This window comes from Callorhinchus milii, unplaced genomic scaffold (genome assembly GCF_018977255.1).
Source record: "Callorhinchus milii isolate IMCB2004 unplaced genomic scaffold, IMCB_Cmil_1.0 Scaffold9, whole genome shotgun sequence".
Taxonomy (NCBI): domain Eukaryota; kingdom Metazoa; phylum Chordata; class Chondrichthyes; order Chimaeriformes; family Callorhinchidae; genus Callorhinchus; species Callorhinchus milii.
Window position 1 is genome coordinate 669,518 of NW_024704750.1, and position 14,899 is coordinate 684,416.

The window sequence follows — 14,899 nt, forward strand, 5'->3', positions numbered from 1 at the left end:
TACAAATAATAGTCCCAGGATTTTTTGTCCCCATGTGAAGCATTTTACATTTCTCCAGATTGAATTTCATCTGCCACCGATCTGCCCAATTTCCAAGTATGTTCAAATCCTCCTGTAAATTATCGTGTTCAGCTTCGTAATCTACCACCTTCTTTAGTTTGGTGTCATCTGCAAACTTAGCCACTATGCTTGCAACTCCTAGTTCCAAATCATTTATAAACATATACAAGAGGTCCAAACAGACCCTCGTGGAACTCCACTGGTAACATTTTCCCAGTGCGATGACATTCCCTGTAAGTCCACCTTCTGGGTTCTTCCGGTCAACCATTTGTGTATCGATTGTAATATACCTCTACTAATTATCGCTTTATTAACTTTCAGTACCAGCCTCTCAAGAGGAACTGTATCTGAAATCCAGATGTACAACATCCAAAGGCTTACCCTGATCAAGCTCCCTTGTCACATTTCAAAGAAAACCAATAAATTAGATTGGCAAGACCTCCCCTTCATGAACGTTATTATTATTATCATTAGCTATCATTCATGATTTTATTTCTGTCCAGATGCTTCATGATTTTATCCTGAATAAGTGTCAAACTTAGTGGTGTGTAGCTTCCTGGGTCACTTTTGTTACCTTTCTTAAAAGTAGGAGTAACATCTGCCTTTCTCCAGTCCCCCGGCACCTCTCCAGTATTCAGTGATTTTTGAAAGATTTGTACCTGCGGCTTCCTCAGAAACCCACTCTTCAATGTCAAATCTGAATTTCCACTCTAAGGGAAGTTCAAGAATGCCTCCTATGTACTTATTCTGTTATGGTAAAAAAAATTAAACCAACGCTATCATGTGCACTTTTCAAACCTCTCCTTTAAATGGATATCTCTTTCTCCCGCCTCAAATCCAACAGCGCAGAAATAATTTTTCAAAACATGTTATGGTAACAAATGCATTCCTGCTAATAAACCATTCTCTATTCCTATCTGTTTGAATTCTTTGCTAATAAACTGGGCAGAATTACCCCCAAAAGGGTGAGATGTGGCTGTTAAACGGATTTTATTTAAAGAATAAAATAAGTTAATTTTGAGCAGTAATCAATTTTTTCTGCCTTGATTCTTTTATGATAATTCATACATTCTTCATTTTTCTTATCCAGATACTTGGGTATTTCAATTGTCTGTTGGAAATCCAATTCAGGTAAACATACGGAATGAGCAGTACTGGATTGATTCTGGTACCATTGTCCTAAACATACGCGCTACCAGTTTATTTTACAAAAAAGTAAGTATTCTTTGGACACAAATTATACAGTGCATCTGAGTGTGTATGATATATTACCTTTTGGCTTGCAGAATTAACTTGGAGCTGATTTGGAAGAATCCCTGTCCCCAGTGATTGGTCTGCCCCTCCAAATCCTATTGCTGAACTAGGCTGACTGTGCTGTGATCAGTGCCTTGAAGTACTGTGGACTTGCCTGGCTCAGGAACTGAAATACCAGAGAGGGCCGCCAGAGAGGGTTGACTCGATTCTGACATTCCGTTGAAGCCAGTTCAGACCTGCTTACCTCGCTCCTAAAGGCACTAAATTAAATGCAATTATTATTATTAATATCAACCAGACAACAATTTTTGCAATTGGTTGCTCGATATATTCATGATGTACAGAGGATTACTCCAATGGAAGAATGAGGATAATCCATTATAATTCCCAACAAATCTTGTTCTTGGGCTGTATCAAAACCACACTTGAGAAGAGGTATAATAATAGCCCTGTCTAAGTCATCAGATTTGGGAGGGTGACCTCTATCTGCGCTTGGGCATTTTCTCCACCACCTTTTTAACTGAATCTCAAGTGCAAGTGCCTAAGGAATTCCAGGTGTCTGAACACAAAGATTAACCCATCCAAAGTTACTTCATGTCAGATTACCTTTTACCTTTTTAAAATATTTGTGGAATTAATTAAGTCTTTTCATTTGTATTTGTTCAGGGTTACTCAACGTTGTTAGTATACATTCCTGGAGCATCGCTGCGCTGTTTTCTGACTTCTTTCACCATTATCCTGGTATGCAGTTGTCCACCTGGCAAATACATCATTCATCGTCTGCCTATCTCAATCAACAGAGAATATTGGTTGAATTGCAATCGCCCTCCCTTTACTACTTGCAAGGCTTTGAAGACCTTGCCTGTAAGTTGTATAAACTAAGACATGAAGTAAATATATGCAATTTTAGCTAAGCAGTATGACTGAACTGGCAGCAAGAGGTAAGTGTTTATTCAGCAATATGTCACAATTACAATGTAGGGTTTGAGACAGAGAGGGTGAGAGTCCAATGCCGAGTTGCAGGCTTACTCAGCGCTAGCTGCTTAATCCAGGTCCTCATGCGAGGGGCCTTGCAGGGTGCTTAGTGAAGGAAAGTGTAGGCTGGAGCCCTCCCTTCCTGCGGCCAATTCCCATGTTTGCCACAAACCACCTCACTGCTTAATCCTGGACTTTGGGTTGTAGGAAGTCTCTCCGCTGCAGCCCAGGACCTCAGATAAATAAGGAGAGCCCTTTGTACACAGGTCTTCTGTAAGCTTGACCTGCATTGGGACCTTGCCATCCTTGAAGAGGGACGAGCATGACGAGAGTGCTCTTCACCCCTTCTCAGCTAGGTCCTTCAGGATGGTAGGAGTTAAAAGTCAAAGAAAGTTACACTCTGAATATTTTTATCTATAATTTGAAAGTATGCTCTTGCTTCAATTTTGTGACTAGGTTATAACTTGAATTTATATAGCGCCTTTCATGCAGAATGGTGTCTTGAAGCATTTGGAGTACTTGAGAATCCCCCAGAAAAATGAATCAAATTGCAACTAAAAACCTCTTATATAGACCTGAATTTTTTTTAATAAAGGCAGCCAAAATTCATTACTTGTTTCAATAACTATTCCAATTTCCATTGTATAATACTACTGTCTAAACATGGTAAGATAAATCCTTTTCTTATATAGGCAAATTACAGACCACCATCTAAGTATGGAATAAGTATCCCTTTGTCTGAAAATATATACAATGCTGATCCACAACAACCTAGAATGCGAGACTTTTATAAAATTTCAAAGGTAAGGACTTCATTCAAAAAGGTAGATTTAAAATAGGCTTGGAGCCATCCTGAACAAGCAGTTCCTAGGTTCAATTCCTGGTATATGTTGAATTAGTTGAACTCGGCTGGGTGCCACAAGGGAGGGATTAGGAGGTAAATGAGGGAGTTGCCTTCAATTTGGGCAAGATTGAGCAGGATAAATGACTTCAGTCATTCAATAGTTATATGGTATGCACTGGAAAACATTTTCCAGGTAGAGTAAGTTTTCATGGAGCTCACTGGGTCCTTCCACTGGAGGTTTACCAGCCACCTCTGCTCCCTCAAGTCAGAGGGACATGTTGCTGAATGTATCTGGCTCAAATCCAACCTCCACAGACAGATTTGGCTGGCCCACACCTTCACCTCAACTGCAAGCCAGGGTCAACCCCAGGTCCTCTTCACCATCAATTAACTTACATTTTTCTTCACCTGAATTGTAGGAATCTGGACACTACAAACAATGTGCTTTGAAAATGTCACGTGAGGAATGTGGCTGTACAGACGAAATGAAATTATCCTCGTATGCTATTTATTCAGACTGTAGAGAGAGAGTAAGAAGGTTTCTTTAGACTCTTATCTCACTTCAACCATGATTTAGACTATAGGCCCAGGATGATCCACATGTGCGCGTGCAATTTCTCAATGCTGATCTTTTTCACTGTCTAGATTCAGTTAATCTACACAGCAGTATTTCATTAATTATCATACAGTATTGTTTAATTATCAGCCTCAAACAGGAGTACTCTATGAAGTTAATTCTGGCGTCCTGTAGTTTAGTGATTAGAGCACTCACCTTGCAAGCGAGAGGACCTTTGTTCAGTTCCTGGGCAGTGCAAAACATTGGGCAATTTTCCTTACTGCCAATAACAAAAACAACAACTTGCCTTTAACTAGCGCCCTATACACGGGCGTATATTGAGGTACTCTACACACTTCTGTTTATCTAGCAGTAAGTCAGAACTCGGTTGTTAGTCGATTGGTGGATTATTTTTCCGGGGCTACTAATCCCTTCAAAAAAATAAATGGTTTAATTTGGCCACTCCACAACTGACTGGGATGCTGCTGTGCGCAATTGGCTGCCACGTTTCAACCATACAATATACAGTTAATTCACTTTACAGTGTATTCTGTGAAGCGGTTTGAGATATCTCGAAAATATGATGAGGTGCCAAATTAAATGCAAGGTTTATTATTATTCTGTTACCAGTGTTGCTTATTGGTCACAGAATCTTCCGATTCACAGTTAATTTTAAGGCTTATAGCTAGAGTTGAGCGGTTTTATCTCTACAATTGAAAAATAGAACTATATTATGTTTATAAAATTACAAATGTCACTTTGTTGTTGTTTATGACTTTTGGAACAAATGACAGATTTGCAGTGGTAGTTTATATGTAATTTCTGTTGATATATGCTGTAAATGTTTTAATTTCGCAGCTCAAAATGGGTTTTCACATTTACACAGCAACCAGAAAATTATAATTTAAGAGTCAATAATTAGTCTTCAAAACTAATGTTGGAGGTTTAGTTAAACTATGTTTCTGCCCACAAATATACGGACAATTCACTTTACAGTCTATTCTGTGAAGCGCTTTGAGACGTTGAGAAGACGTGAAAAGCGCTATATCAAATGCAAAGATTATTATTTATTATTATATTATTATTGATGATAATGTCAGAAACCATTTTTTTGTAAAATTGGAACATAACTAAATTTAGCTAAAGAATCCTGAGAATTCAATGTACTTTGTCAATGGAAGTAGGTATTGATATAGTAAATATCGGTTACTATCATAACTGATGATCATTCCTGTTCCTGAAGGTATTCAGTATACTGTATCCAGTTCATAATTTATCCATCAGCCTTTATATGAAGAGACCTGGGATGAATGATATTCCTTTAGGAGTTCCATACTTTATCACCATCACTGAAGTCAACAACAGAACTAACTGGAAAATTATTGGTATGTGACATGCACATGTACAAATAAGAAGTTTCATGCTACAGTTATTCATGTGTTTTTAAAGTAAATCCTTAAATAAGTAGACTAATAGTTATATGGAGAAGTGAGTAACCAGCTTAGTGTTAGGAAATAAAAAGTGTTTATTGTGACTATCTGCAATTATGGCACCTTGTAATCTGAATTACATCAAGTAATATTTGTTATTGCTCCAATCAAGGAAGTGAATATTGAACAATATTTTAAATGTTGAGCAACTCTTTAAATAATTAATAAAAACATTTAACAGTTGAATTGCTTAATTGTGATAATTATGTGAATAGCATTATTTTACCCTCTAGGTAACAATATTGATCCAAGCTTGAAAAAACTAAGGAAGTATTTCAGTCTCACACTCAGCAGCATTCCTTATAGTGCACAGGGATTGTTTCTCAAATTGCTTGTAAGTATTCCGTATACCTAATCCAGGTGTTTTGTTGTAGAAAACTGTAAATCTATCAGAGTAATGACTGAATTAGAGGAATTTAGGATGGATATAGAGATGTATTCTCTCACTCTAGTATTTACAAGAATACACTTATTGTACAGGATTGCGTGTTTGTGTGTCAGATGGCTCATTTGTTTCTTAGTCAGAAAGTTGTGGTTTTCACGCCCAATGTCAGGACTTCTAAGGGAGTGTTCTGGCTGGTTACACAACATCGGTTACTGCATTAACCTACAAGCTAGTCACTACACTTTACAGTATATCCTGTGAAGCATTTTGAGACATCCACCTGACATGAAAGATGCTATATGAGATGTAAGGATTATTATTATTATCTAACAGTTTGTTTACCTACAATGCAGGGTTCTGAACTGTATCATTTCAGAGTAACGGTTATTCCTGGAGTGTCATTCTGTGAGCTTGTTGAGGAATTTCAGGTAGTATTGCTATTTCATCTGGAGAAAAAAAACACTAAATTAAAATTTATGAATTTTGCATTTTATTACTTAGTTAATGAAAATTAACTTTTTTAAAAAAAGTTACATGTGGCAAATTTATATAAATTATTGCATTTTGCCGATGTGTATTTTGTTTCACATAAGAATATATGGTAGTAACATGAATTGTACTAGAACAAAAATAGAAGTCACTGGAAACACTCAGCAGGTCAGGCAGCATCTATGGGGAAAGGAGAGTGAGTCAACGTTTCGGGTCCACAACGCTTCGTCAGACCCAGTTCAGATAATATGAAAATGTCAGTATATTTGTTCAGAACTCGAAGTGCCACACCAGTAAATTAAATATTTATCAGATATATCTTGACTTGAAAAATACAAATGACTCTGCCTCATCAGATTGTATATACGTCAGAATTAGTTGAATTACAATATTTCAAAACCAATTCAATGTAACCAGCAAAATATAACCAGTAATATAATATTGTACTGTGGTTTTCATTAATGAAACTTAATTTTTCTTTTTTTTAAATCTTTCAGATATATGTTGAGGACCCGCCAATGGCTTTTCCATTTCAGACTTTAATCAGTATGATTACAGCTATGCTTCTAGGAGCTGTTCTAATAATTTATTTCTTCATACACCGCAGTTACAATAATTCCTCGCACCCCACAAATTGGATTGACAGTAATGTGCGACGGTTGATAAAAAGATTCTCTAAGTTGAAAAGGAAGACTTAAACTTAAGATTTTAATTTTTTACAAGTTTGGAATAGCAAGTCAACATTTATTCTATTAAATATTTAAATTAAATTTCATTTCTTCAATTCTCAGCAGATAAAGAAGCCAGCACTACTGGCTAGTTTTAATAGTTTTGCTGGTTTAATAGATTTGCGTCACACTTAAATTGGCAGTGAAAGTCCAATGTTGATTATATTCCAGTTCATATTTACAAATCCAGGCTAAATTAGTTGTAACAGCAATTTTTTTAAAGAAATTATTATCCCCGGGAAAGCAATCTGCCAATAATAACCCGGTTCCTACTTACTGCTAGGTAACAGGCGTGTGGAGTAAAGAAACATGCCCAAAGTTACGCACTCCCGAGAATCAAACCCAGCCTCTCGCTTACGAGGTGAGTGCTCTAACCACTAAGCTACAGGACTGCACTTTAAAATCATTCTAGCAAAGAGGCACAATAAAGGCATTCCTGATCTGTGCAGTTCATTACAGAAACATTTTGGGCAAACAAGATTCAAGTTAAAAGCCAAGTGGTGTTTGCACTGAATACTGCTGAGATTTTGTGGTGATTTAAACGCACTCCCTGAAGAGGGCGCTATCCACATTTGTATCTGGTTCGAATAGAAATTAAATAATAAAATAATCTTTGCACATGAGGAAAATATCTTGGAATATCTTCACAGGATTTTATTGTAAAGTGCAGTAACCATGTATTGTAGGTGACTGTGGCAGCCAATTTTGCACACAGCCGTGCTTTATAAACAGCCATGAAGTGACGTTAGAAGCTTGTGGGTTCAAGTCACATGTCAGGACTTGAACTCACATAGTCTAAGATGACACTCCAATGCAGTGCTGGGGGACTGTTGCATTATTGGTCATGTCATCCTTCAGAAAACTTTATTCTTCCCCAAAGGATAACTATAGTTTGGTGCAGTTTTCTTCAATTAGATTGAAAGACATAAATAGATCCGGCTTGAGTAGGCACGACAGGCAGTGTCAGAAGTTATCTTTCATATCCTGCTGTTGTAATACAACGTCTTGTGCATTTCCCACCTTGAGAAAACAAGTCACTGGTGCACCTATGGTAATGTTTACATTGATATGTTGTGCAATGCATCACATATAAAGACCATTACAATTGCGGGCCATTACAATTAACAGCACATTCTGCTATCTCCTGGTCACTCAATGCTTGTGTTTAAAAATGTCAGTGAGAGAATAATGTAGAGTTAATATGCTGACCTTGTTAGTCTCAAACATTGGTCTACTTACTTACTTAGGGGCATTCACCTTATACATGTCCAAGAATTGTAACAGCATGGCCAACAATCCTAGCATCATAATACAACAACAACAATTAGGATTTATATAGCGCCCTCCACGCCGGACGGCGTCTCAGAGCGCTTTACAGTAACGGATCCTGGGACCAAGCCAGGGGGAGGGGGAGGAAGGTGACCAAAGGTGACGAAGAGAAAGGTCTTCAGCAGAGACCTGAAAATGGGAAGGGAGGGAGCGAGACAAAGGGAGTGAGGAAGGCAGTTCCAGAGCCTCGGGGCATAGTGGCTGAAGGCACGGCCGCTGAGGGTGGAGCGGGGGATGAGGAGGAAGCCAGACCCAGAGGAACGGAGGCAACGGGTACTGTTTTGGGGCGAGAGGAGGTCAGAGAGGTAGGGGGGGTGCAGAGGAATACTTCCTAATGCTATACCATCTAATATAATAATAATCCACTGCATTCAATATAGACCTGATAACATCAATACAACTCAAAATATTTCTCAGCGAATTACTGCTAAGTTTGGTGACTGTGTTTGGAGACAAATCCAGTTTGGGCACAGCAAGATCTCACAAGCAGTCATGAAGTCAACGAATAACTAATGGTAAACACTTCGTGAAATCAAAAACGATTTCTCATTACATTACCCGGAGGCTGGGAACTCTACATTGGGAATACTGAATGCTCATCAATTAGAAACATTCATGCTATGCTACAACATGCAATGGTTTGAACTTTACACTTTTATCTCACTGAAATTCTCCATAGAACAAATCTAATGGCGTGCAAACCATACAGGAACGAACGGGAAAATTGGAATTATTATTACTGGATTAATTATTAGCTCTGGATTCACATTTGAACTTGTAATCTTATGATCTGTGTGGCTCATTGCTGCCTCTCCCCATGTGGCCATGGGAGCAGCGAATTCATGCTTTTTAATGACATTCAAACTACAGTGAGCAAATGTTTTGTAACAGTTGGGATGAAAGGTTCAGTGGCATGACAGGTATTTCATTGTCTTATTCCTTTGAGAGACACAGTGATATGTGTATGAAATTACAGTGATACACTGACAAATTATTTCTCAATCTAAAACACGCAAGAAGATATCTTCAGGACATTTGAGTGCTTAGAAGGTATCACAAAGCCACTAGGTCAAAGGAACCATTACAAAGATCCTATTTTAAGCTACTAATTAAATACACCTCGTTCTATATTAGACTTGAAATATTAACTTTTTTTTGGATTTGTCCTACTTTTGAACACAGAAAGGTCATTTTTGGAAAACAAGAAAAACAGCTTTATTTTTATTCACTCATGTCTCACTGGAACACTCCCCTTTCTGCATTAGCCAAGGCGACATGTTGAGCCGGGGACAAACCTCAGCAACAGATACTTTGGATGCTTCAGGGATGGGCGGGGGGTTAGAATCATAGAATTATACAGCACAGAAGGAGGCCATTCGGTCCATCGTGTCTGTGCTGCTCTTTGAAAAGAGCTTCCAAATCAACCCCACTCCCCTGCGCTCTGCTCTCCCCATAGCCCCGATCAACCCCACTCCCTCCCGCACTCTCCCCAGAGCCCTGATCAACCCCACTCCCCCGCTCTCTCCCCAGAGCCCTGATCAACCCCACTCCCCTGCGCTCTGCTCTCCCCATAGCCCTGATCAACCCCACTCCCTCCCGCACTCTCCCCATAGCCCTGATCAACCCCACTCCCTCCCGCACTCTCCCCAGAGCCCTGATCAACCCCACTCCCCCACTCTCTCCCCAGAGCCCTGATCAACCCCACTCCCCCGCGCTCTCTCTCCACATAGCCCTGATCAACCCCACTCCCCCGCGCTCTCTCTCCACATAGCCCTGATCAACCCCACTCCCCCGCTCTCTCCCCATAGCCCTGATCAACCCCACTCCCCCGCTCTCTCCCCATAGCCCTGATCAACCCCACTCCCCCGCTCTCTCCCCATAGCCCTGATCAACCCCACTCCCCCGCTCTCCCTATAGCCCTGCAAACTTGTCTTCCTCAAATAATTACTCTCTTAAAAGTTGTTATTGAATTGGTTCCACCGGCCTTTCAGGCAATGCATTCCAGATCCCAACAACTCGCTGTGTGAAAACATTTCTCCTCCCCTCCCCTCTGTTTCTTTTAATAACTATTTTAAGTCGGTGTCCACGGGTTACCCACCCACCCGCCAGTGGGAATAGTTTCTCCTTGTTCACCCTATCGAATCTCATAAATTTGAATACTTCTATTAAGTCTCCTCTTAACCTCCTTTCCAAGGAGAATAATCCTCACTTCTCTCGCCTCTCCTGATAACTGAAGTCCCTCATTCCTGGTACTATACTGGTAAATCTCCTTTCCACCCTCTCCAATGCCTTGACATCTTCCTCAGAACTGAACACAGTCTCTAGCTGAGGCTTAATCAGTGTTTTATAAACTAGGTAACTAAGTCCTGTCATTTGGACTTGAATTACAATACATTTGTTTGTGTTAATGAAAACATCCCTCAACCAATTTACTCAGTATTAAAACTCAGGACTGCTATGTCGCGTGAATATGATAAAAGAAGCATCTCTGGGGCTTGAACCAAACACCATTTGGTGGCATGGTCAATGTTACACCACTCTACTAGCCTGTGGCATCTTCCTGAACACTATAACCATATTTCATTGACACAGAAGATTATATTGATATTGAGTTTATTTCATCTGAGAATGCTACCTCCATGATAACAGATAATAATGATAATGTTTGCAGTTGATATAGTGCCTTCACGCCAGGATTCTGCCTCAAAGCGCTTCACAGGATGTGTTGTAAAGTGTAGTGATTGTATTTTTTAGGCGAATGCAACAGCTAACTTGATCACTGCAGTATCGCACAAACAGCGATCAATCTGGGGGATTGTTGGCCAGGACTCCAGGAGGAATTCTCTTTGCTTTTTAAGAAGTGGCATGGGATCTTCAGCATCCACCCGCACAGGCAGATGGGACCTCAGTTGAACAACTCATCTGAAAGATGGCACCTCTGACAATTTAGTAAATAAAAGTTTGAGGGAAGGGGTTAACACATTGCATGTGTTTGTAATCAGCTGCAAACTTGAATCACAATTAAGTTGCCTCGCTTCAATCAAGATTTTTCGGTGTCAGCTTTGAAAGTGCAAGCCACATCCCATCTGCAGGAGTGAACAATGGGATCCTGTCAGCGCTTGAATGGCAGAAAGGGTCGTAGGTCTTGTTTGTTGTAAGTCGTGTGTACGGTCAGACATCCTGGAGGAAACAGCAGGGTGGAAATCCTTCACAATGTATTTACAATCTCAAAAAGGCAGCTCAGTAGCATGTACACATGAAGTGGTTAAACCTCATTGTGAAGCTATGAGAACCTCTCGGAGCATTTACTATAGGCAGCTGCATCCATTGGAAACTAGCCACTATCTGTAGAAAAGCACACAACAGTTAATAAACTATTTATAAAATGTTCTTTAATGTTAGAAGCCAGACTGGTTTTATCAGAGACCTTAGTTTTGTTCAATGCCTCAACTTCTATAACACATTAAGCATTATTTGACCTTTATTTCGAATAAATATCCTATAAAGCACTGATTTATTTTTCATAACCATTTAGTGATAAGCAATTCAAACTAAATAAAAGAGGCTACAAGAGGGACAGAGAGAGGTAATCAGACAACAACAACAACTTGCATTTATATAGTGTCATTCACTCAGGGTAGCACCCTGGACCAGAGTGGGGAGCCAAGAGATTGAAAATAAGAGCCATAAACAAATGGTCTTCCTAACAGACGAGATCTTTCAAGACCATGACTTTTGACAATGGTCAATAGCCCCTAGAACTGAGCATTATTGAAGGCTAACTACCGATAGACCTGCAACAACAATAACAACTTACATTTATATAGTGCTTTCCATGTCGGGCAGTGTCCCAGAGTGCTTAACAATGGCGGAGCCCGATGCTGAGCCAAGGGGAGGGGGAAGGTGACCATACACACAGTCAAAGAAGAAGATCTTCAGGCCCAACCTGAAAATGGGGAAAGGGGCAAGGCGAAGGGATTGAGGGACAGAGTTCCATAGCTTCAGGGCATAGTGATTGAAGACACGGCTGCCAATGGTGGAGCCGAGGGTTTGAGGGAGGAGGAGGAGGCTGGAGCCAGTAGAGGGGAGGCAGTGGGTAGTGCTGTGAGGAGAGAGGAGGTTGGAGAGATAGGGTGGTGCCAAGGTGTGAAGGGATTTAAGCACTAGCTTGGGGATCTTGAATTCCATCAGCTCTGTGACAGGGAGCCAGTGACGCTTGGCAAGGATTGGGATAATTGGGGTGTGGAGTTTAATGCGGTGAGAATGTGGGCGGCGGAGTTTTGGATGAGTTGAATTTTGTGAATAGTGGAGAAGGAGAGACTCACCGCGAGGTGACCAAGACGTGGACAAGGGTTTCGGCAGCTTGTTGAATGAGGTATTGTGAGAGACGGGCAATGTGGTAGAGGTGGAGGAAAGAGGTCATGGCCAGGGACTGGATGAAGGATAACTAGGGATTGTTAGGGACTAGGGTTCAGAGAATTTTAAGGACAGATCGGGCAGCAAACCTTGTCACAAAATATATGGGAAATTAAAGGTTTTCAATGTTTCAGCAAGTTATTCTCTACCAAAGGTCTTGTATACTTGGAGCACAAAATTCATTATGCATTACAGTAAATATCCTGTGAAGTATTTGGAGGCATCCTCAGGCGCTGAATCAAATGCACAGATTATTATCACAAAATCATGAAAATGATTTGAGAAAGGAATCTTTTGGGAAGTTGGATGGTTGCCTGGGTGGACCAATTTCCATCTACTGCCTGAATCCAATGCTATGTTACTTATTATTATTTTGTTTCGCCCACAAAATACACAGTCAATCCACTTTACAATATAGTCTGTGAAGTGCTTTGAGACTTCTTAGAGACGTGATAAGGCACTATACCAAATTGAAGGATTATTATGAAATGATGAAATTATTATTATTATGACAGCCTTATCACAAACGAGTGCACAAGTCATCTTTCACATCCTGTAATGGGATTAGCATGCAGTTCAGGAATCAATTCCTTGACAGACAAGGATAATTTAACTTGTTAGATAAAGTGGTTAAGGGAACTTGAGAGTGCTATAATGTACAGCTGCCAGCACAAAATGAGAATACTTTTGCCTCATTGTCACTGATCAAGACACACCCAACATATAAATAAAGCATTGCTATTCCCCTACAACTCATTAAGTATATCATTTTGCTTTCGTGCCAATACACAATGCATTTTTTCAGGGTGATGCCTGAGCTCACTAAGGACAAAATTGATTCAAGCTGCTCCTAACCATTGGTCTCTGTTTGGCCACATCCATCCACTTCACTAGTGCTGAAGTTCACTAGTATTTTGTTTCCTAATGCGAGACCTGAATATTTTCCGTTAAGTTTTAGTATTCTCTTCTGGTTGTAACATTGCAGTTTTCACCTCGTAAGGCTTGCTGGACAGCACTGCATTGTTGTAAACAACATCAACAAAATTACATAGATGACCAGAGGTTCAGGTTTGGGGTTCGCCCTTTGCACAAGTAATGTTTGGAATCAATATATTGCGTCAGTGTCTCTCTCGCCTCTGAGTCAGAAGGTTGTGGGTTTGAGATGCAGATCGGGACTTGGAATTACATAGTCTAACGAGACACTCCAATGCAGCCCTGGGTGTGGGTTGCATCATCTTTCGGATGACATTTTAAACTGAGGTCCTCTCTAATTGTTCAGGTAGATGGTAAAGATCCCTCGGCACTATTTGAAAAAGAAGGGAGTTTCTCCTGGTGTCCTGGCCAATAATCCCACAAACACAATTGGTCACTCCCTCCATGGCTGTTTGTGGGTCATTTTAATTTAATTTAATCCTTGCATTTGATATAGCGCTTTTCACGTCAGGAGGACGTCCCAAAGCGCTTCACAGAACACACTGTAAAGTGAATTGACTGTATATTTGTGGGCGAACGCGGCAGCCAATTGCGCACAGCAATGTCCCACAAACAGTCGTGGATTTAAAATTTACCAGTTTATTATTGTTTTTGGTTTTGGAGGGATTATTATTAGGCTCTGTGTGGAGTAAGGAAACTTGCCCAAGGTTTCGCCATTGCCATGTGAATCTGGTTACCGCATTTCGCCCACAAAATATACAGTCACTACACTTTACAGTATATTCTGTGAAAAGTTTTGAGTAATCAAATGCAAAGATTATTATTATTGAGGGCAGGGGGAAGTTTAGGGCATGCCCAAGGTCATCCAATCAGATTCAATTAAAAAATTTGACTGAAATATCCTATAAACTGGTTTGGAGAGTTTGCTCAAGGATTGACTGCTACAGCGGACTCTTTTGGCCTTCAGTCCACCTTCTTTCTAACTCCTGCTTGCCCTTGGTTCCGTTCCAACTAAGTGTGTCATAATAAATGATGAAACTATTTACGGTGTCTCAGAAAACATCAGAAGCAAAACTGAATTGTTTTTGCACCTATAGCCACCTGCAGTCAAATCTTCATTTTCTCATATTTATGATGAATAAACACAGATAATATGGACAGTGAGATCATGCTTAGCACGTCAGAGAGACGCCGGGCTATTCCTGACCTTTGGTTCGGTACACACTATAAATCATTCTGTTTGCAAAGGCACCGTATTCAGAAGCCATAAACTTAAATTATTAGTAACGTTGATCTAGTCGTGTGTGCATTTTTTAAAGAGGATCCAGGTCCCCACGTGAAAGCACTGAACACAAGGAAAGCTGGACCAAACACGTGACACAAAACTGTCAAAACACAAGACGTCACACTGACCGGTGAATTCATGGTGAAAATAGTCAT

At 40.1% G+C, this 14,899-nt stretch overlaps 2 protein-coding genes across 2 annotated transcripts in view; one reads left to right on the top strand and one right to left on the bottom strand.

Annotated features, from left to right (window-relative positions):
* LOC103188496 (cation channel sperm-associated protein subunit beta) overlaps nucleotides 1-5,534 on the top strand; it is a 29,430-nt gene extending 23,896 nt beyond the window's left edge. Inside the window, exons 19-24 of the mRNA XM_042338099.1 lie at nucleotides 1,151-1,275; nucleotides 1,981-2,178; nucleotides 2,982-3,092; nucleotides 3,553-3,663; nucleotides 4,933-5,074; nucleotides 5,413-5,534. Coding sequence (XP_042194033.1) covers nucleotides 1,151-1,275; nucleotides 1,981-2,178; nucleotides 2,982-3,092; nucleotides 3,553-3,663; nucleotides 4,933-5,074; nucleotides 5,413-5,534 — 809 coding nt within the window. The remainder of the gene's footprint in view (nucleotides 1-1,150; nucleotides 1,276-1,980; nucleotides 2,179-2,981; nucleotides 3,093-3,552; nucleotides 3,664-4,932; nucleotides 5,075-5,412) is intronic.
* tc2n (tandem C2 domains, nuclear) overlaps nucleotides 5,101-14,899 on the bottom strand; it is a 32,707-nt gene continuing 22,908 nt past the window's right edge. Inside the window, exon 13 of the mRNA XM_042337859.1 lies at nucleotides 5,101-6,010. Coding sequence (XP_042193793.1) covers nucleotides 6,002-6,010 — 9 coding nt within the window. The 3' untranslated portion in view covers nucleotides 5,101-6,001. The remainder of the gene's footprint in view (nucleotides 6,011-14,899) is intronic.